This window comes from Strigops habroptila, chromosome 8 (genome assembly GCF_004027225.2).
Source record: "Strigops habroptila isolate Jane chromosome 8, bStrHab1.2.pri, whole genome shotgun sequence".
NCBI lineage: Eukaryota > Metazoa > Chordata > Aves > Psittaciformes > Psittacidae > Strigops > Strigops habroptila.
In genome coordinates this window covers 50,109,333-50,133,318 of record NC_044284.2, presented here as the reverse complement: position 1 = coordinate 50,133,318, position 23,986 = coordinate 50,109,333, and the positions used below count along the sequence as shown (strand labels likewise).

Sequence of the window (23,986 nt, the reverse complement as noted above, 5' to 3'; positions counted from 1 at the left end):
CATGCGTAGTAAAGGACACATTTAAGGGAGGATAAGCAAACAGAACTTAGTTTCTAGCTCCTGCCACTTCTGTAAATCAGGTCTACTAAAATAACGAATAGAATGAGAAGAAACATCCACATGATTATTTGGTACAAGTCATAGAACAAAGTTATAGCGACACATGAATCAAAACTGAAAATGGTACCAAGAATATTGCACAGTAAGTCTGTCCATAGCTCTCCTGTTTCTCATGAATTATCTCCTGACCTTTTGGGATAGTTTTTTTGGGAGAATTTCTTGGGCCAAGCAAATACAGACATGCAACAGTCTAACAAGAGTTGCTTAAAAAGGCAGCTGATTTAACTGCAACAAAACTCAATCATGAGCTATACCCTAACAGCAGGACACAAAGGTCTGATCACCTGAGTTACCTCTCAAGTGGAAAAAAACAATCAGATGTGCCACACTCGATAATGAGACACTAACTGGCCTGCCTTTACCTCCATATCCCTGCAAAAGATTCCCTCTTTACATCAGGATTTTGACAAGAGAAAAAAATGAAAACAAACCTTCACGCAACATAGCAAGTTTCAATAAAGCCACTTTGAGGCTGTAATTAACCAGGGATATTTTCAGATCATGAATGACCTAACTGAAATCAACAAATATTAACAGGAAATTATTTACCTATAAATGTTGGTGTGGGTTGGTTTGTTGCTTTTTTTTTTTGGAGGGGTGGTCACAAAACAACAACAAAAGATTGTCTAGACCTTAACATCAATAAACCTATTCCTTTACACTTACAGACTTGGATAATTTGAACAGTCCTGACATCAAACTCTACTCCATAAAGCAATCCATTTATGAGAATAAAATTCACAGGATTCTTGAGGATTTGCAAAATTCTCTTTGGTTCAACAACTAAGACCTTCAAACTACATTTCAAGAACCACATTGAGATAAGACTTAGTATCTAAAAAGTCTTGAAATCATCTGTCAAGTCAGAAACGAAATCTGAAAAAGACTTCACTTTGGGGTGCAAGGGCGAGCAGCTTTGTTTGCACTAGGGCATCAGACAAAGAGTAAATGTTTCTCATTGTCCTTTTCAGCACTGGCTGTGAGGTGGCAGCTATGTGCAGAACCTTTTCCATGTGAAGTATCTTAGGAATCCTTTTAACAAAGGATCAGTAGATTCCCAACTGATCCAGAGAACTTCTCAGCTGACCTCACTGAAGAGAAATGATGTAACTACACTTTGTTCTGTTAGAAACCACTTCCTCGCAACTATGCAAGCATGTATGACAAGTAACTGCACTTTTCAATTACTGCTGCAGCCTCCACAATGATACTGTGAATAACAACTTCTTCAGCCTTCCTGTGTTTTTCTGCAATGCATTGGATATAGCAGAATTTCCACAAAGTTGACACAAAAAAACACATCAAGTTGCAGACTTAGGATTGAAAATAACTGAGAACATCTGGTTAGCTTCCTTTTTCCTGAAGCCTAGCTTTTGAGGAAATACCCAAAGAACAGTGCTGGCAGCATAGCAAAGCACTGAAACATTGTCAAATCTTTTCAAGTGACAATTTAGCAGAGTAGTTACTAACAAAAGCAATATAATCAACTATATCTAACCAGTAAATCTTGCTGCTATACTCCTTCAGAGACATGTACAGAGAAAGCACAAGTAAATGAAAAGAAGGTATTGGGCGGAAAACACATATAAACATATTCTATCATTAGAATCATTAATAAAATACAATTTTTAAAGTTGCCAAAGAAATTTCATACACTTGGAAAAGACATTTAAAAAAGCAAACAAACGCCAGCATTTGTTGGAATGTTATCAGATTCCCACTCCAAGTCTTTCAGTCAGTTACCGCCTCTAGACTCCCCCAGCCCACTCTGCAAGAAACACTTCTCCAAACTCCAGGTTAAAACAGCCTTTTTCACACAGTTCTGTCTGACAATTTCTCCTCAGTTTCAGCTCTTCAGGTGGAGCTTAGGGAATAGGTACATCTGTCTCTGCCTAAGACTTAAGCCTTTGTGCCCTTACTGCATGAGATACTGTGACCCCTTTATCACACTCTACAAAAAAACCTCTGTACTACAGTGATAAATATAAAGAAAATCCCTGGAAGACTTAAAATATTCGAGGAAAGGAACAAATCCCTTTTCTGACATAATTCTAATATAGTGAACAGTGTTTGCATTGTTCCTTAGAACTGATCTTTAGAAACAGATTCTCATTAACAGCTTTGAGATCACAGTTACTTAACTGAAGTATACAAAGCCATTAGAATTAACTTCAACCGTACGTCCTGCTCCATTTGCAACTAAACAGAGAGAAACAGTGCATCAGGATTTAAAACCAGAGCCATGCAGTTACCAACACTTTGTCTCTCAATGGCTTAGTGACAATTTCCCATCAATTACAACAGAATGATGACACTCCACGAAGCTAAAGTTCAATCCATATCGCGGGTGAGATGTAAAAATGTCCTAAAAGCCTGATTACAATTAAGCACTAATAGATTGGAAGCATTATTTTACCTAAATCATCTAAACTCTTTATAAATGTTGAGAATGTGATAGAATTTGTTTCACTTTAACCCTTTTCCTAATTACAGAGCACATATTATATCACACAGAGCCTATCCTTCATTTCTCATTAAGCCCATGGCAGCTTTGTCAAATTTCAAAGATCAGTAAGGCTTGAACAAGATCACATGGAATGTCAGCAGTTGATTTTGAACAGAAAAAGTAGGTAAGTCATTAAACTGAATGTGGTTCAAAACACAGCTTTATCAAATTGTCCAGTACTTTTAACCTTAAAAACCTTTAACAACTCATTTGTGTCTGGGTTAGTTCTTCCAATTTAATCAAATATTTTTAAATAACTTAAAAAATCTCAAAGGAGAAATTGTGTTTAAAACCAGTATATGTAGTAGAAAAAATATATTTCTATTTAGGCTTTTCCTTACTATGACTATTACACAGTAAAGACCATGAAAGACTAAAATCTATTTCCAATTCATGGAACACAAACCAATTCTAAGTAACATTGTATTTATATAACAAACCCTTCAGGAACCTGAAGATACTTTATAAGTGATTACGATTATCCCTCAAAATACGTATCTCAGATAATAACCGTTATCTCTATTCTACAGAAAGAAGGTGAAGTTGCATGATTTGCTCTGTTTCAGAGCCTGGAACACACCTGATTCCCTGGCTCCCTAGACTTAATCTTTTAAACTTTGCTTCTCTTGAACAAAGTCTTCTTGAAAGACTTTTGACTCTGGCTCAGTTTATTTCTATTGATCATAAAAACAACCCCAAACACATAAAGGTAAGTCAAAGATACTAAATCCACAAAGAAGACTATCAAAGTTATTTTCAATATTACATTATAGAAGACTTTAAAAATGCTTTATAAAAAAAAAAAAAAAAAAAAACCAAACTTTACGGAATATATGTATGATTTTTGGTGGGTTTTTTTAAGGAAACCCTGTATCTTACAAGTTGCCACATTACCGATTTTTTTTTTTTTCCCTCGACCATGAAGCTTTGGTTTTTAAATCATGGTCAGCAAAATTACAAAAATCATAAAAATGCAGAGAGACCTAATGCTGACAAGTCATCCTAATTCCCTGCCAAGGACAGACCAACTATACATAAATCACCTCTAAAAGGAGGTTATTTAACCTTTTCTACAGAACTTTCAGCAACAGATATCCTTTACCTCTCTCGGATATTTAACCCTGTGATTATCTATCCATAGAGCTGGGAAGTTTTTCCTAACATCAAAATTTCCTTTTGTGCCCTTAGGACCATAATTTCTTATCCTATCTGGAGAGAACAGTTTATTACGTTCTTCTCTGCAGCAACCTTTACCATAATTGAAGCCTATTATTATCTCTCCACCCCTGTTATAAACTAAACAAGTGCAATTCTTTCAGTTCTTCCTTAAAGATCATTATTGCAACTCCTCTACTCTTCAGTTGGTCCAAATCTGTTTGGAGGAACAAAAATGGAGACAGTACATCATCTGCAGCCTTGCGCCGAGTACTGCAGGAGAATTTCATATCTTACACGCAATCCTGCTCATATATCCCAGTATGACTCTTGTTTTTATATAGAACTGTCATGACTCCTTTGTGTTCATCTTGTGATACAGCTGCTTATTTGCAGAACTGTCACCCAGCCGGTTGTTTGTCATATTTAAGTTTATTGTTGCTACCCAAACATATTATTTTGTGTTTCTCTTTACTGAACTGCATCCCATATAGTTCAGACCATTCACCCAATTTGTCAAGACCATTTTGCGCTCTAATGCCTGTATTCCCTCCCAGATTTGTACCGTCCAGCAGTTAGTAAATCTGCTCTCCAGGTCACAAATTGAAATACTAAACAGGATTAAATTCAGAAAATACACCTGCATAATTCCACTCAATGCATGCCTTCAATTTGAAATACCCTTAAAGCCTTTAATTAGGTAACTAACCAGCATGGCAAATCTTCTCTGACAGTATCTATTTTTGGTGTTTCTAGATTCTTTAGCTGTGGAGATAAAATTCCTAACGCTACTGTGCAGGCAAAGTATCCTTCAAACACAAATATACAGGGGAGGCTCTACCACTCTCCTTCCCCTTTAATGTATTTGTATGTGGCACAGTAACCCAATTGCATAGCTCCTTCAATTTTGAATTTGGGCTATACCCCTGTTTTCCTTTCCTATACTAGAAATACTACAGAGACACTTCAATTCACAAAAAAAAAAAAAAAATTACCAGCTCTGAAAAATTCAGATGTTATGTACACAAACAATGAACAAAAAAACATCAACAAAATGCAGGATGTTTTACCATTTATGTACCAACAGGCAAACTCTCAAGAATCACAGAATGGTTTGGGTTGGAAGGGACCTTAAGATCATTCAGTTCCAACCCCCTTCCACTAGACCAGGTTGCCCAAAGCCCCGTCCAACCTGGCCTTGAACACTGCCAGGGATGGGGCAGCCGCAGCTTCTCTAGGCCACCTGGTCCAGTGTCTCACCAACCTCACAGTGAAGAGTCTTTTGACTTCAATTTTCAAATTAAAATAAGTGTTTTAAAAAAGTTCAAATCACTGCATTTTAGGGACATAAATCAGGTATTCCTCATGACTCAGCCATAATAGACTGACAAAATCCCACTGCTCTACTACTGACATATTCTTTGAAAGGTAAGCTTTTACCCTTTTTACCTCTAGTTTGTCTGGCACCACATGCACTCACTAATCAAAACTGTATTTAAGTCTGAATAAAAACATCTTTAAAATCTTCAACAACCAAATTGTCTATCTTGCCAACATTCATATTCCTATGTCCTATGATGAAGTTCAACAGTCCAGAAAAAATGGAGAGCAGCTGATGGCAATCTACGAGATAAAGAATCGCTACAAGGATAATCAACTGATTTCTGAAGCAACAAGACACAAAGCAGTCACCTTAATGCGAAGCAAAAATATTTAAATTGAGTATCAGGTAAAACTTTAACCACAGGGAGATGAGATGCTGAAACAAGCAACAAAAAAGGAGGAACTTCGTCATCAGATGGAATGACCTCTGTACACTTCCAAAGGGCAGAGGATCGGACTAGCTGACCTTTTTGTAATTCTGTGTTTCACTGAACTCATTATAAGCATCAAAACATTAAAGTAACTTTAAAGAACAGTTATTGTAAGTTAGGTTACAAAGCTTTTTTTCTTAAGACATAAAAAACTCTTGTATGACAAACTGTCTGCATAAGTAGTTAAATGCAAACTGTTAACTAATACACAAATTCTGAACACAAACTGTAAAAATTATCAACCTACTATGCCACAAAACCAAATGTTTTGATTACAAAGCTGTGCAAAATCAGAGGGGTTTTTTAAGTCTTTTTGTTTGACAGTGTTCAGTAAGAAAGAGAGCATACTATTTAGTGTTCAGCTCTGCACTTCTTAAGGGTTTAAGAGTTACTCCAACAGAAGGTATTCATAAAACTAAAATAAACTCTCATGATGGTTCTTCTACAACCAAGGCAGGTCTTCAACGAGAAACCGTATTTACAATGTTCTTAAAAGAACAATATACCCTCAAGCATTAAAAGCCTAAAGTTTACCAGAAGCAAGTTCCTGTAATCAGCAGCTTGATTTCCAGAAAAGAACACTTAATTTGGAAACTAAAAAACCCCACCTTTCTCACTACAGAAGTGAGAAAGTTTCTCACTTTCTGCAACTTCACTCCCGCCTACAGAGGTAGCAGAATTTTTCTTGTTCAAGGTGTTTAAGGACAAGTTCTACAAATATCTGTCTGGAATAATCTAAGTATGTTTAAAGCAACCCCACAGAAAGGGAACAATAGGTCTTACAGTACTGCATTTCTAGAACTGTAAACGCAATGTAATTCTATGGCTATAAGGAAGTGCTGAATGCTTGAGAAATAAGTTCTCTCCTGTGAGTCTCGTTCTTTATGAACAGGGAAACCTGTATCATCAGGTTTATTCCCACAAAGACTTCCATTTTTGGGAGAACCAAAACAAATCAAACCCCAATAAATCAGCCCTAAAGACTTTAAAGAAGAGGTTTTCAAATGTGAAAGACTAATTTAAAAAAAAAATAAAAAGAAGAAAAAGAAACACAATCGGAAGTAGGGCAGACTGCAAGGACTTCTGTTCCAACTTCCCAAGTCTCTCCGCCTTGTATCCACCAGATAACTCTCACTCTCTTACTGACCAGAAGTCAACCTAATCCAAGTACCTAGAATGAGCTGGAAGAACCAGAAGTAAAAAATGAAAATCTTTAAGTCCCTCAGAAATATTTTGAGAGTAAGGTCTTCACTCTGTATGAAACTATGAACAGCAGACTGGAATCTCACTACGTAAGTATGTTAGAAACTGATAAATATCAGAGCAACCACATGCTGTTCAGCTGTGGAACAGAAGCCCATACTAGGATACATTCCCAAATTTTGTGAAACAGAGATCTAGATATTTTTGACATTAAATCTGTAATAACACTGAGCTCAAAAATCCAATTTGCTATTTCTCTTTTTCCAGAAATGTTAAAAATTATGAGACAAAATATATGACAGAACCTCATGACTAAATAGCTTAGTAACTAAGCTATTTAATACAACCTATCTGTTAGGTTGTATTAATGCAATGCAATGCAAAGGGAAAATCATTTCAGTTAATAGCAGTACAACTGAGAATTGCAACAACTGCCTATATTGGACTAAATAATTAGACACATGAATTATCAACAGTATTTCAATTTTAGGTCATAATCGCTGCTGTCACTGACACATAGTTGTACTTGTAACAGTCCTTCACAAAAAAACCCAACCCAACTTACTGTAAATTCAAGACATAGAATGTTGTTATGAAATAAGCATGACAATGCTGGAGAAAGCCTGCACCCAAAGTTGTTCAGGTTCTGAATGACTTGCTAGAAGTTACAGGATGAAGTAAATTACTAACTGCTTACCCCTTCGAAGGCAATGGCAGTTTCATGAGTGAGTTCAATTGGGTGAAAATTTCACCTGATAGATATTTTTTGAATATGTTACCACATACTCTTTACGTTAAAATAACTGCATTTTTCTCTCCTACTGTTAGACACACCGTATTTTCTTTCATTAAATGAACTCTTTTCCAATTCTGATTAAGCAAATACTAGTATTATTAATCTGAAAGTACAGTAAGATTAAAAGATACTTGAAAACAAACAGCAACAGTAACTTGTCAACTTATTTCCTGAAAAGTTATACTTGCTTAAGAAAACAATCAGATTTTGCTAAACCCAAACCTACCAGTTCCTATTGGATCACCAGCCCTTGTAACAGCTAGGAGGGGCAGAAGCATAATATCTAACCATAGGTTAGAAATACACTCAAAAAGCATATGCTCAAGAGGTTGCCCAAGTTAGTATTTAATGTGAAATACAGAGTACACTCAGAGCTTCACCTTAAAAAGTCTCAGTAAATGATCACTGTGTTATTAGTACAGCAATAATTACAATATCAATGGAAAACATGCAAATATATGTACAACCACTGAAGAGCTACTACAATTTGTTCAATAATAACTGCAAACATGCTTCCAAAATAAAGCTTGGGACTTCAAAGCCTAAAGAACATATTCTTTTATAAAAATTCTGTACCAATTATGTGGCAGCCTAAAACCAGATTAGTAAAATGTAGAGTTACACTCCAAGACTACAAAAACTGCCAGCGCTCCTGGATAATCAGGGATGGCATACAAGACACCATAAGGAAGAAGCAGAACCATATGCTCTCCCTTAAGAGAGATCGGGACTAGGAGACAAAGGGGATATTGCTGAGCTGGGACACTTGGATACTACTAGAATTATTTTTCCAAGTACAGAAGAGAAATGCATCTCAAAAGTCTGGGATATAATGGGACATATAGCCTGAAGAGAGATCAGATTGGGGATGTCAAACATCTCTCTTTCTGGACCCCTGCATCCTTAAACATCAGTGATCCTGCAGGGCAGGAGCAGCTTGGGTTCAACAGCAGGAACCTGAACGGGTACAGAAGCAACAGCACGGGACAGGCGTGAAAAGCAAGCCGAGACAGCCGAAACACCATGAAGTGCTCGTGGGGGGCAAGGATACGGCCCAAGGCTGTACGCGTTGGTCGAGGAAGGGCCCAGGGACCTCTGGATGTTAACGGAGAGTAGAAGCTGCCAGAGCACTGAGCAGCCAGAGGCACAGCCAAGTCAGCGCGGGGAAGTTGGGCCCCCCGTCCTGAGGCGACAGATAAGGCAGGGCAGCGGGGCACAATCAAGGGGCACACGAGGGGGGCTCTGCGGGGTACGCCGCCCGCAAGCCCGGCACCCGTGGCTGGCGGGCCCCGGATGCGAAGGCTGAGGCGGCGGAGAAGCAGCACAGAGCGAGCAACGGGACACGGCCCGGGCCGCGCCGCCTGCGCTCCCGTGGAGAGCCGGGGGGGGGGGGGGGCCGCGACTCGGGCACTGCGAGGGGCGGGCGCGAGGTGATCTGAGGTGAGGCAGGGCAGGGCCGGGGCAGGTGGGAGGAGGGAGCGGAGTGGAGCCAGTGGCGCTTCCCCGGGGCGCCCAACCCCGCCCCGCTCCCCGTGTGGCCCGGGGCACGCCGGCGGGGAGGAGGCTGGTCCCAGGGTCCCCGCCCCCCGGGCCCCCGTTACCATTACCCAGCACGCCCAGCGCTGCGCCGCCATCCCGCAGCCGGCTCGCTCCCGCAGGGGCCGCGCGACCTCGCGAGATTTCCCTTCCCCCCACTCCCCCCCGCACGCCCCCCGCACAACCCCCTCCTCCCCCGCCCCCCCGCTCCGTGACCCGGCCCGGCCCCGCGCGCGCGCGCGCCGCCCGCACTCAGCTCAGACCCCAATATGGCGGCCGCGGCGCCGCGCACGTGTCCCCGGCCCCGCCGCCGCGCCAAAGGCGGGCGCGCGCACGGACGCACACGTAACGCCGGGAACGGAGGGGCGGGGGGGGAACAGGGGGGCGGGGCCGCCGCGCACGCGCGCGAGGCGCCGCTGCGGGCCAGCTGATTCGAACGGGGCGCGCGAGCCGCCACCTCCTCCCCGCACGCGCTGGTCACGTGGGGGCTTTCCCCCCCCTTCTCGTTCCCTCCTCCTCCTGCCCCCTCCCCTCGCGGGTTCCGAACTCGGCACCATCCGGGTCCCCCCCTTCCCCCGGGGCCGGGCCCGCGCCCGGGCCCGAGCCCTCACCTGGCGCCCGCTCCTCGGCGCGGCCGGTCCGCGCGGCCCCGGGCGAGGCTCGTTCCCTCCGTGCCGCCCGCACCAGGCAGCAGCGGCGGCGGCGGCTCCGCACAGCGCCTGCTCCCCTCAGCGCGGCGGCGGCTCCTTCCGCTTCCTTCCCCTCCCCCTCCAGCCGCTGCGGCGGGGACCCGCTCCCTGCAGCTCCGCCTGCTGGCAGAGGGCGGAGGCGCCCGGCCCGGCCTGCCCGTGGCCGCGGTCAACGGCCGGGGGGGCGGCCCGCTGCCCTCGGGCGGGGGCCGGGCGTGCCCCGCGGGGAGGGCGGGCGGCGGGGCGGGACGTGCCCCCGCGCGCCGGGGCAGGTGTCTGGCGGGGCGCGCTGAGGGACGGGGCCCCGCGCGGGCGGCTGAGGCGGGAGGAGGAGGAGGAGAGCGGCGCAGCCCTGGCGGCGGTGCGTGCTCCCGCCGTGCTGGGCAGCGCCACGGCCGGCCCCCTGCCGCCCCCTCCGGCGGGCTGCTCTGGCGCCGAGGCGCGCCGCGCCGGCCAGCGCCGGGTGACTTGCAGGTTTGCCGCGGTGAGGAGGGGAATGGGGAGCACGGCTCGGGGGCAGCGTCCCGCTGACTGGAAGCGCTGCTTCCCACCTCCTGCGGGGCAGCTCCTGCCTCCACGGACGGGTTTGTGCCCCCAAAGTGGTGGTGGGCTCCTGAACAATTTCCAGCGCGCTCTCTTTGACTTTCTCAGTCCGAGCAGCGCCTCGGGCACAGGCTCCGTGGGTACTCCGGCCCTCCAAACAGTGACTGAAAATTAACCAGTCGTGCTTGCAAATGTATTACCTTGGTGCCGCTTGGTTCTCTGCTAATATGAATGCGGTCAACATGAGTTAACACACCCAGCCTGCTCTAACAGATCGTAACCTCTGTACTGCAGAGGGAGAAGAACTGCTGTGTATCTCTCTCTTACTATACTGGTAATCGCTCGTTGTTGTGTTCCTGATACACCAGTTATAACGCATCTTCAAGAGCTTCATGTAACCAAGAAACACAAAAGACTCAAGTTTTCTATGAAGTGCTTGTGAAATTCAAGGAGATTTCCAGTAAGAACAATTAACAACTTTCCAAATTGCTAGAAAATGCCAGGCTAAAATGGTTTTGTGTAACTCGATGAAGTCTAAGTACTGAAGAATATTCTCAACTGCTTTTAGAAGTAGTTACTGACTGTATGGTAATGCAATCGATTGATACTTTTGTAAAGAAAGCAGATTTAATAAGGTCCTGATTGCCCAATTTGGAAGTCTAGTCATACACTCACTCTGCAATGCCAGAGTCTGCAGAAAAACCTCAGTAGTTTTTCCACTTTTCCAAGCAGTTCTTGCTTTTCCCTGCGTCTTGCTGACTTGGATGTCTTCTGCAATCAGAGTCAAAACAACTGAAATCCCACAAGAGGGGGAAGGAAATTTTTGTTCTTGAATCTATGCTGCTGTTCTCATGCAGTCAGTTCTCTGTCAGTGTGCCCGAATCTGAATGAGGAATGATGGTTTTTGCAGGAGCACCTGTAAGCACTAAAATGCTGGGAATCTCAATCCATTTAGAAAGATGTTCATTTAGCTGAACAGCTGCAGTGAGTGCATTTCAGACAAGTGTTAGTGCTTTCACAGTAGAACCAAGGGTTCTTCTTGGCTGCTTCAATGCAAAAGCTATTGGTTTCTTACATTTTTTAGTTTGTTTGGTTTTTTTTCCAAATTCCCAAGGCTGTTTAAAGGTGCAGTTGAGCAACAGAGCTGAGCTAAGCCGGGTGCCTCCTGACAGGAGACAGCGCGCTTTCCCCCCATCTTCCTTACCCCACGGTACTCGTGCCTGCTCACCCACACACACCGTAAAAACCAGTCAGGCTTCTGAAACCACCAAGAAACTGTTCTTGTTCCTGGTGTGTTACTTCTCAGCTAGAAAATAAGCTGCATTGGCTCATTGTGGAGACCAACAAGGGAGCCAGCATGTGAGCTGGAGGTGAGGGAGCTTTGCCAGGAGAGGGGCGGAACAGGACAATCCTCTTTTGGCAGCAGTAACTTTTTGGCAACAGGATTAAACCAGTCGAACTATATTGTCTAACCACACCCTGCACCAGGATTTGCCTTGAATTCACTGAGGAGGACTTAAATACTATGTTCTGCCATCTTGCCTCAGAAGCAATAATGTGTAGTGATGGGATGATAACAAAGAGCAACTGTTGTTCATGGTGTGATGTTTCAGGTAATGGCTCCTGCTAATGAAAGGGATACTCCCGGCGCCCTTGCCCCACCTCTAGGTGCCCCCTGCTTTTCCCTGGATTGAATCCAGCCATTGTGTATCTACAGGGCAGTTTGGCTCAGCTAACCTTGCAGGGGAGCATTAACAATATGCAAAGAAGAAGAAATAAAAAAAGCAGTCCATGTGTAGTAAGGTCTGAGATCAAGCAGGTTTACTACAACCTCCGCCCAAGAGAATTTACATTTAAACTTGGAGAAAACTGCTTTCTTTGAAGCTGGCTGGGGCTCTACATCCACTCTGTTGTCCTCACAGTTCAAAATCTCCATTCACTCATGCTATGCTGCAGCCCCTTCTCCACAGTATCTGATGGCAGCTTTTAAATAATTCCTGAATATAAAGGAATATGCTTCTACCTGGCAGCACTGCATTGCTTTCTCCAGTATATTTTCACCTCGAGTCAGTCGCCCTTACTCATATACCCTACCCAAATCACATTCCTAAATCTTATGGCTGCAGTTCCCTCTGTGCTACAGCACCTATCTTGTACTAGTAATTGGTAGTTGTATTTATTATGGGCAGCCTTGAGTATTACTCATAGGGCAGTAACAATTTCTCTGGCCTCATCAATGTTGGTAGCAAAACAAACCCCCAAACCCCAAACTATTCTGATAAAAGAAAATTGGTGTTAATGACAGCTTTTCAGCATGTTACAATGGGACAAGCTAAAAAACACTCTATCAGCTCTCCTCCCCCAAGTCAGTATTGTCTACAAAATCAGGAGTCGAGATGCTTTATATCCCTCCACATGACTGAAACCTCAACTCATGTTTGTGCACAGAGAACTGCCCAAAACCACAAAGCCCGGCTTGATGAAGCTGTTGGATGGCTCATGCTTTCAGTGGCAACATCGTGTTTCTACCTATCTCAATCCATGAAATAGCTCAATTGCTTCTCTTATTATTAGAGCAAATAAAATGTGATTTTTAAATTTTTTTTCCTGTCAAAAGATAAACACAGTTCACTCTTTACAACTCAGCACAATTGAGATGTTGGTCCTAAAGACAATCTAGTTTAGTTCTGTGACAGTTACTCTGGTATCTTTACACCATGCCCCAAGAACAGCATTAGCAAGTTATTACTGCTTGCTACCCAACACTGCAGTTAAAAGAGGGCTTATGTTCTTGGCTACAGCTCTAGATCCATGCTGGCTCAAAAAAGGGCATGCAGGACAAGGAAGATTATAGCTGAATTCATCTCCAGAGTTCAGCTCAGGCTCATGTCTTCTGACTCAAGGGAAGCAGTATTGGACAAGCTGGTTGTGTGGAATTACTCGGGTGGCCCTGACAAGAGCAAAGAGAATTCTCCTCAAGCCAGCTTAGGTTCAATAGGGTCAACTTCCAAACCTAATAAACCATTCTGGACTGGATGCAGGTTGGCTCAGTACAACACTCAGAAGTCTCTGCGCTAATTACCATCTCAATAATTGGTTGTAGGTATTTTATATGTGGTGCTTTGGATCTTGTATTTACATACTTCTGAAAAAGCATTTGCATTCTTGAGAAGAAAATTCCAGCAATAGGTAGCTACAGAAAATAACTTGGAAGATTTTATTGACCTAAAAGGAAAAAAAAAAGGACAATTTTCTGCTTAAACGTGTATCCTCACATCATGTTTTGTTATAGGTCCTCTGTTTTTCTGCTCAGTTCTGCCTGTTGTATTGCCTGGAAAGCCCTAAATGCTAATTATTAGGTTTTTCTTCCCTTTTTTTTTTTCTTTCATGCTACTGTATGTAAAGAACAAATCTCAGAAAGGTTGGATTTCTCTTAAGATCATCAGCAGCAACAAAGCATTTTCAGTGGTTTTACCTGAAGCAAAATGCTTTAGATAAACAAAATTGTTTTGTGTTTCAACGTGAAAAAGAAAAAACCCCCAAAATTCTGCCTGAAGACATCCCATACTGACTCACTGAGGTGTGGCTTCAGTAGCCAGTTTACAGCAGACTTACAGGCTTTTTGCCACAGCTTTTATTAAAATTTACAGTATTATCAATTCACTTATATAATAATGAAACATGTTTTTAATAATATTTCCACTACTTCAGATACTACTTGGACAAAGACTTTACAGTAGTTATGGAAGTTGGCATGAAAAAATAATAATTTAAAAAATACTAAAATCATTATTGAAAAAAAATGCAATTATGGTAAATTGCACACAATTTTAAGTGGTCATCTGGTCTAGTATCTAATCAAAATAAATCCACTCCAGCCAGAAGCTTGGAATGTCTGGTTTTATGAGACTTTTTTCTGGTCAGACAAGGTTGGAGGGAAATCAAACTTTTAGCTCCATTAAACAGAATGATCTCCAGTCATTGATAAAGGAGACAAACATTAGACAATTTGCACCCCACACAGACTATACTGCAGAGTTGACTTTGGTTCTGAAAGATGTTACAGTCATGTTGAAAAAGCAAGCTGCCAATTATAACAGTTAAACTAATAACTTCCTGAGTGTGTTTAAAGTAGGAGCAATCTAATCCAGACTGGTCTAAAAAGTTGCAGTTAAGTACATCTGATACTTATATTTAATAATTAGATTATATTCAGTACAGTGCGTAATGACTCCTCGCATGTGAGGAATTCCCATTTAAGTGGCTTTTTCTAATTTCAGTAGAGGCTTCCAAGTCAGGTAGACATGAAATGATAACTAGACTGTAGTGCATTATTAAAAAAATATTCCAGATTGGAACTCATTAAACATAAAAGTATATCATTAGGGTAGCTCCTTGTTTTTCAGAATGTATTCTACTTCTTAGTTTTTAATGCTCAAGTGAGGTTTTATTTCAAAACTGAAATATCAGTACCTGAAGTATTTCAATCAACTGTATTTTTTTATTTGCTTTATTTCAGTTACTTTGAGCATGCCATTATTCTACTGTATAAACTTTAACTCAGGCTTCAAGAAAACAATCCAGGCACTCCCAGGTTCTGGAAGATTTCACAAATGCAAGACACGGAAGTTTTGACTAAATGGGGTTAGAATGGGAGCTGGATCTGTATGGGCACAGATGGTTCTGCCTAAGGCTACTGAAAAACTCTAATCCATATTACTAGGTACCTTACTGGAGGGTTCACATCAGCAGTAACTTTAAGAGTCAGTTAGCTTTCTCTAGGAGTTTTACCCCTCAGAGATGTTATGAATGCCTATCCAATCACTTTTGTCTTTCACCTTTAGAAGCTTCCCTTTGTTACTTGTATAGAGCACTCCAAGGTATTAGTGGTTCTCTGTTAACAGTTTGAACTGTGTACATCCTACATAAAGATGTGTTAGGTAATGGAATATCCCTGCTACTGTTTTGACCACCTTGCACATTCCTTCAGGTCCTAGACCACAATAAAGGGCCCTATGGTTCCTCAAATTGAACAGCATGTAGTATGTGCAATGTGAACCAGAAAAACACAACTAGAAGTTGAAAAAAGAAAAAGAACCTGGCTCATTTCTGGCTGGCCTTTAGGCACATTTATTTTTCTGAACAGAAAAGTTTTTTAGAGACAAACCTAGCTTGTGATTAGGGCCGTCTCACACAGGCTGCAAAAGATGTAATTTTTCTTTAAACCTAATTGCCATCACACAGGAGTGGGCACCTGCACCACTGACCATTTAAGAAGGAGAGATCCCTGTTCTGGGCTCAAAGTCAGAGCGGAGGGTAGGCACATTTCAGGTTTAGGTTAAGAGTGCCATCAGGAGACTTAACATCTTCTGGAGGATTCGTGCAGAGCAGAAACCCAGAAAGTGCCTCCATTACCTGTATCGTTTTCAGCATCTACAGAAAGAGCCCAGGAAGACTAGGCTCTGCGCTTGAGCGGGCAAAGTCAAGGTCACACATGAAGTTCAGATTGCTACTGATGCAGTTTAAGAGATAGATTATCTCCACTACCCTGCTTAGTTGGAAAACAAATTAATTATACCACACACAAACAAGGTAAGAGAGAACACATTTCCCTTACTAAAAATTATTCACAGAATGGGACACCAAAGAACAGTTCATAGCTAAATAAATGTCTCATTTCTTGCTGTCTTTTAACAGTTAAATTGTAAAGTCAGTCTAAATATAAACCCCTCAGTACTAGACTAGAAATTTAAATGAAAATATTGTCCAACTGGATTAATAGATGCCAATCAATTAGCATTTTGGCATGTATGAATGCATTTCTTGTGTAAAAGCAGAAAAATCTCAAAGTCCTAAAGAGAAGGTGTATGCATTGGTGGAAACAAACGTGCATTCACAGCATGACCAAGTGCTGCATCTCTGTTCATTTGGGTTTGGCATTTTAACAGACACCCGGGGGAAAGAGGGGGAAGCAATGTATCACCATGGTTACCAGGACATCTTGTTTTAGCATGTACATTAAAAAACACACTGGACAGAACAAAATCAGTCACCTAGAAAAATACTCATTTCTGGGCAGAACTACTCATGAACAACCAAAATTAAAAGGTCTTGGCATTGTCCTGTGAGATAAGAGACAAAAATTGCTATTTTTCATTGTTGACAGCTGACAATTTATTTTGATCTAAGGGGTTTTTTTCTTACTTTCCTCTGCCCTCTTTTATTTTTTGCAGCGAAGCACTTCAAGATTTACTTTCTCATGTGGTAAGTTACTCCAAAACTGGATCTTTCTAAATTTCTTAATGTATAAATAAGTTCTTTGTGAGTTCCAAGTAAGAAAGGAGAAACATATCTGGAAAGGAAATGTGCTCAATTTCATTTATATTATGAAAACACTTTGTGGATGGGGACTGCTTTATTTTTACACCTCCCATGCTGCTGAAGAAATGACTAGTAAGAAAAATAAGTGATTTGAGATTCACTAGCACTGTACAAAGGCATAATCAAAACAGCATAAATAACCAGTGTATTCCTGTTACTCCAACTTTACTTTTTTACTGACAGTTTATTTCATAATGGTATATAATCAGTAAGTCAAGTGCCAACTGTATTTCCTCATGCCCACTCATTTCAGCAATGAGAACTTGTATTTTACCCTTTTAGCTAATCAACTCAATCTTGAACAAGTCAGGAAATTGAATTTCTTCCTTATTCATAAACATCCTATCTGAGTGATCAAGTTTCTATTACATTTTCTGAAGCTCATGAATACACCCATCTACGACCTTTATAAGGAAACTTGTCATCAAGTGACTTGGCATGTACTATGACCAACAACCCATAAAACCTATCAGAAACATCAGGCGATAGATTTCTCACAACTGGCCCATCTTTTTCTAGCTTGGATGTCTCGGCTGACAAACATTTAGAAAAGTTTTGTGACACAGTAAATAATACCAGGTCTCTATGAAAAACAGGACTCTGCTATTGCAAGCAAACATTGGTTATACTAAATGCATTATAAACAGATGACTTTATCTTACTGTGTGGCAGTGTTCACACTTTATATGGAGAAACAGCCTTGTCACCTTGTTGAACGGCTGAAAGCTAGGCTGAAGCTATTCTTAAGACAAGTGACATGTTTTAAACAGCTATATATATATTATGGAATATATTCAAGAAAACAAGTTAGACTTTTCACTGTTAGTGAAACTTTACTGAACAAGACTATTTTCTACTCTGCTAATATTTTGAAGGGTAATACAAACCAAGTTTGTTTTCAACCAGATAATTTCTGTGAAATAACACTGAAAGTGATTTGTCTTTCTTTGTGACACTTTAGAAATCTAGAACTCTTATTTTGCTTCCTGCTGCTAATTGTCAGCTCTGGATGGCTTAAGTATAGAGGGAAGCCAGAAAAGCCATCTGTTTGGAAGAACGAAAAAGCCTAGTTGTTTTACTCATTTCCTGGGCAAAATGAAGAGCTGAAAGGTTTTCAGTGAGAAAACTGCTTAGACTGCACTAAGCCAGATGTATATACAGAATTCAAAAGGAATAAATGGAACAGAAATTTCTTAGTTCAGTATAAAATAGCTGTATGGCAAATATGAAAAAAGCTTTAAGCAGATAATCTGTAAGTTTCCCTGTAAAATTTCCACATCTCAGGTTTGCTTTTCCAAATGAACTTAAATGATGAATAACAGGGTAATCTCTCAATCAAAAAAATATTAAATTAGCAGTATCATTATAAATGCCTACAATAATAACTTGAAAAAAAACTTATTGGCTTTAGCCCTTTTAAGAAAACCTAGGGTATCTTGTGTTAGAAAAAAACAATCACTGTTTAAGTTTTGAATCTGACAGGCAGGATTCTTACATAATGCATTAGCATAGCACATCAAATTACACCAGATTTATAAGATGGCATGCTTAACTTTTGCTCCACAAATGAAAACTGCTTCATCCACATTATCTATTTTATAGCCAAACGTACTTCTAGCATTTTCTGCTGGTATCCCACTGTCAGTGGGACATACTGCTAACTCAACGCATACTTACATAAAATTACCATGCTCTGAGGCTCTCTTTACCAAAATATGAGACTATACAAATTTACAAAAGGCTCTAAATATAAATCCTTCCAGATGTCACTGAGTGTTGCACTCTGCTGGGAGGACAGATTTCTAAGAGAACATTATCGTCTAGCCTCCAGAGTAAGGAGTTATGCACTACTACTTGTTAGCGCCAATCTTCTGATATCTCCACTGTATAGCTTGGTCAGAAATTAATTCCTATCAGCATAGCTCTCTTGATAGAACAGTAAGTATTCCCACATGACTATGTGACTCCCAAGCGAAGCTAAGCAGACTAGAACTTTCATATCAAATATGATATCATCAGTGAGAAGAAACAGGTTAATTAAATAAAAAAAAAAAAAAAAACCAAAAACCTAAATAAATTAGCTTCCAGGTAGTAGGTTTGCAAGTCAGAGTACCGTATCTGGACAGAGCAGTAAAATTGAAAAGCAAGAACTCTTTCCCACTGCCAGGGATGTGTAGCAACAACGGGTGTGGCTGTTCTCCCTTGAATTCAGATTTGGCAGATCTGTGGTGTCTCACCACAGACAGCTTACCCTACGGCAGTTCTTGTCAAATAAATATTAGAGGATACCTTAAAACATGGCTTTGCTGGATTCAGGCCGCTCAACAGCTGAAGATGACAATGTCATTCAAATAACATATGCAGAGTTATCGAAATGGTTCTGAGGTTGTCTGATTATTAACAAAAATAGCTTTTTCATCTTCTCGTGATACAGCTTTTGAACAGTGTATGAAGTTTCTAACTTTCACACTGTTACTGATGGGAAGGCTGACACTTGTTACAGCACTCAGTTGAGTATCATGTATCCATCTGAAAACAAACCCCTACCTTTATCGGGTATATCTACTCAAGATCACTATTCCAACATAGAACCAAAAATAATTACTGTAGTGCCTCCAGCCACAGTTCAATTAAGAGACTGGAGAAATGGATTATGTGCATTTCTCTCTATGTATATAGATATCTATCCCTAGACACAGAACTAATTGAAATTATACTTGCAGTAACAGCTTTCTGGACTACCCAAGTTAAACAATGAATGTGCACAGAATTGTCTTCAGAACTTCCTTCATTTCCTGACGTTCCAGTCACAAGAAAGGAAGAGACTGGCCTTTAAGTCAGTAGAAGTTTAACATAGGATAATTTTACAGTTAACAAGCACATCATTTTTATTTGCTTTATTAAGCAGATGGACTATTTAGCTCTCACCACTAGACACCTTATTTTACTATTGAGGAATTCAATAGCTCTTCCACTAATCTCTTCCCTCCAATTATACTGTTCAGCTACATCACACAGTGTCTAAAGTCCTCTCCTTGATGTTGGGGGTTCACATGAACAATTAGCTATGCTACTTGCAAAAAGAACTTCAAAAAGTTAGAGAAAAATCAAGCTTTGAGCTCCTAAGTTCCCCATAACACCCCCCCCCCCCCCCAGTTTTCTTCAGAAGAGAGAATTAAAGTTACCAGACTGAACAGCAGGCTTCTAACAGCTCAAATCTAGATTCCCAGGCATAAAACAAGGACTCCACTGGATTTTTTCCTTCCGAAATGACAGCTTCCCTGGCACCCTAACACATTGCTGTGTTTCCTCAACTGGAAACAAATGAACAAAGAATCCAAATAGTCTGGTGAAAGGCTTATGGAAAAATATAATTTCCACAGCCTCTTCCTGACATGCATTCTTTCTCTGCTGCGAATCAGACAGCTCTTCAAAGGCTTCTCTTTTACCTGTTCTCTGGATTGTTACCCTCCCTCCAGCATGCACAAGCCATCCATCTGGAGTTCTCCCCCACTGTCTTGATTTAAAAGGCTACTTCCATTTCTGTGGCATAAAAACCCTTGTAGAGCTCTCAAGGGACTAAAAGCAAGACAGTTGTCCCTTTGGAATTGTCTGTCTTAAAACCAATCACATCTATTTAACTTCTGCAAACTCAGGACTTTGTTTTGTTGGGTTTGTTTTTTTTAAAGACAATCAACTGTAGTGTGAAAGTGCCCTTTACCAGAGTGACAGAAGCACAGTTTGAGATTGTGTGTGACTCTGGATTCCCAGACACTCTGTGGAAAAGATTTACAAAACTGCTAGATGATTTCTAGATTTCTAATAGGCTGCCTAAACCCAGCACAGGTCACCATTGCTAAAGCTAAGGCAAATATCTCCACTCATCTAGGAAAAATTGTTCACTATTATCCAGCAATTACGTCCACACTGGAAGTCTTGCACCTTCCGCATTCTTTTAAGCGAGAGAACTTTTGTTTTCAACACTGAGTCTAGTTACTCTCTCTCTCTCTGAAATAACCTCAACTTGTATTTATCATCATATAGCATCCAAAATTGGGAACTGTATAGATGAGATCTCACAATAAACCCAGCAGCAAGTAGAGCAGAATAATTACCTCCTGTGCCTCGCATCTGATGCTTTTGTTACTATCACCCAGAACAGGTTTTGTTTTGGTTATCACTGGATTTTAACTCAGTCTGATCTGCCATAATATCCAGAATACTTAGCACAGAACTGCTTCATTCACTTGACAAGCTGATGTCCCTAACAATCCATTTTTCTCTGGCAAGTTTTACAGAGGCAGTCTGTTCCACCATCCAGATTATTAATGAAAACATTGAATAAATTGGTAAACCTGATCACCATACAGTGCTTTAACCAAGAAAGTATTTCCCAAGTTTCCAATTAAGAACAGCATGTAAGAAAAATTCTTCTTAAAGTATGCAGACCTATTCACTGTTACTTAGATTTAATATGTTAGAGAACCTTAAGAATAGCTTAAATGAAATAAAACCTTAGCAAAAAAATCCAAAAAACAACCGAAACAAAAAAACCAAAACCAAAACCCAGCCAAAAAACCCCAAAAACACAGAGTTAAAATAAGACAGTACAAATCCAGGTTTAGTTTAGTCATCCTAATACCAAAAAAAAAAGACCAAAAAATTTATTACAGTTAGAACAGCCTTCCACAGGCCAAGGTTGGCAAGTTACTATTGACTGTTCATAAGGCAAGTTACCTTTACCTTAATTAGTAAGACAAGCCCGCAGTAGTAACTGATGTGTTTACCTTACATACAGGGGTAATTTGCTATTTATTTCGAGTGTCTTATCTACTAATATAAAATTGTCCAAATGCACTGTCCAGTTGCATTACACCTATGTACATTCAAGGCTTCTCAGCTGCCAATGCCTCGTGACCTCCTCTGGAATGTAAAGAACACTTGCATAAAAGTTCAGAAACTTAACTGGTTGGCCAAGAGTTATCTGCAATAGTTTAAAATTGAAACATGTTTTCCCTGTGTTCCAGCCGTTTAATCACTGGCTTCATACTGCTTCCATTTACCTCTCTTATTTGCACTGTTGTATTCTTAGCTCTAGTTCTCAGGCAGACTGAGGAAAATACTGGAATATACATTCAGACAGAACTGACTCCTCAGTCCAGGGCACATTAGAGGACTCTTTCTCTGGGACTCTTTTTAACCAGAATGGTTTTAAGTGCTTTACAAAGTTCAAAAGCAGTTTGGTTTTATACTAAATAGAAAATTATCCAGAAGAATGTTATGTCAGCATTTTCTTTCTTTGGAGCTAGAGCTGACATCACTTGACATCACCCATAAAGGGGCCAAGAAATAAAGCTATATAAGCTATATGGGTGCGGGAGCAGTACCACAGCATTACTTCGACAGTTTTTGTATTGATGTAATAAACGAAAAACGTTTAAGAAAGCTTCCCCTCCTCCTCTTCCACAGTTTATTTGCCCCCCCCCTTTTTTTTTTTTTTTTTTTATTGATCCAGCCTTGAATAATGCTGCTTATTTGGTAACAATATCAGGCAAAAACAAGAACAAGTGCCATTCCGCATTCCATTATGAATCATTCCGTAAAGTTTTGCAATATATACATTTTATCCAGCTTCTGACATTATAGGTCATCGTGCCAAGGAAAATTTTTAACAATACAATAAAAGCCTTCAAATGGAACTGTTTATGAATGTAATTCAAGAGACCAGACAATTTAATTTCTGAAATTTATATCACTCATGTCCATAATCTTTTTACATTTCACACTTCATGCTCTCAAACATTACCCTAGAGAAGACTAAATCTTTTTGTCACATATACTATTAAAGACACTAGCCAGGTTCATAGAGTTACAGAAGACTATAGTAAGATGTAAAATTTAGTAGGTAATAAGTTATGACATTCGCTGACTAAAACAATATTCAATCTACACTAATGTTTGATCCATTCAAATACAATAAGTATTTGGATATTATACACTACTCATTTCATATACTTAACAGTGCAAAATAAGTGAGATTTTTTTTCCTGAGCATTTAGGAGATTAACATCCTTTTCCTTTATCATTGGTTGCAATCAATTTAAAATACACTTCCCATATACTTAGGTTTGTCGAGACTGTACAATTAAGACAGGCAAAAGTTTGTAGGTATCAGAAGCCAATCAGGAATCAAAAGGGTTATTGAACATCTCTAAAGTTTGTCCCCATTTTTCAAGTCTAGGGATATTACAGGACTTTGACTGTTCTGAAATCACTTTTTTTTTCCATTGACCAAACACTCCAAAATGTACAAACCACATGCCTTCCAAAACAGAGAAACAGGCTCTTATTTAAACAAATCGTAATACATATTTCAACTTACTATTCTGTAGTTAATGTAATGCCCAGTGAGCTGTGCCTCCAACAGACATAAGAGAATAAAACTTTTGGGAATGTATTTTGGGCATTTGGTAAGGAAGCTGGATTCCTTACAAGTTCATCTTTTTCTCAGTAGCTACAGACCATGAGTTTCTAATTCAATCTTCTCCTCTGTCTGCAAGATATCAGGTTCTACTGGAGGAACAAGTGGTCTGAGTATAATCTCTGGACCTCCACCATAGATTGACTGAAGAAAATTCCATGTTTCTTCTGATATTTGCCCAGAATCTGCACCTGAAAACATTTTTAAAATTTTGATTACTATTCAGAATAATTCTTTCATGATTTCATTGAAGTCCGTAACAGATACAAAAAGAAAAAAGAATACAGATTCAAATTTAAAACCCTAAGCTGAATTTGCTTTATCTTGCACCAACTGCAAAACCCAAAGACATTTTGTGTTAATTTTATACTTCGATTCTTACAACTACCTGCTCCAAGTTATCCAGTACTTAACATACCTCAAGCATAAAGCACATGAAGGTTCTATGATAAATACCTGGTATTTATCAATCAAGCTGGCAAGTGGTAACTCTTGGTATGCAGGAAACAACAATTCATGTTAATATAAGAACATGCAGTCCCACCAATTACACAGTAAAGTGCAATGGCTCAAGCTTCTTGTTTCATCAAATAAATATTGATGGTAAAGAGTAAATGTGCAAGAACCACAGTGAAATTATTAGAACCCCTGAGAGAAACCACTACCAGGACATTACTAGCCCCACTAATACTCTTGGATATAGCACTGATGGGTCAGCCTTATGTCTTTTCATTCACTGACTAAAGTCATAGAACCACAGAA

General features: G+C 40.4%; 2 protein-coding genes across 12 annotated transcripts in view; both read right to left on the bottom strand.

Moving 5' to 3' along the window:
* ZZZ3 (zinc finger ZZ-type containing 3) overlaps positions 1-9,881 on the bottom strand; it is a 63,715-nt gene extending 53,834 nt beyond the window's left edge. For 4 of the 7 annotated variants that reach the window (XM_030493908.1, XM_030493911.1, XM_030493913.1 and 1 more), the window contains exon 1: positions 9,742-9,881. The gene's annotated coding sequence lies outside the window, so the exon portion shown is untranslated. Of the gene's footprint in view, positions 1-9,201; positions 9,280-9,393; positions 9,505-9,741 lie in introns of those variants that run through there. The other 3 variants (XM_030493910.1, XM_030493909.1, XM_030493912.1) reach the window with 3 other exon arrangements.
* A 12,594-nt stretch (positions 9,882-22,475) lies between these two features.
* Positions 22,476-23,986, bottom strand: part of USP33 (ubiquitin specific peptidase 33) — a 40,863-nt gene continuing 39,352 nt past the window's right edge. For all 5 annotated transcript variants that reach the window (XM_030493901.1, XM_030493902.1, XM_030493905.1 and 2 more), the window contains one exon: positions 22,476-23,415. In XM_030493901.1, coding sequence (XP_030349761.1) covers positions 23,258-23,415 — 158 coding nt within the window. In that variant the 3' untranslated portion in view covers positions 22,476-23,257. The remainder of the gene's footprint in view (positions 23,416-23,986) is intronic.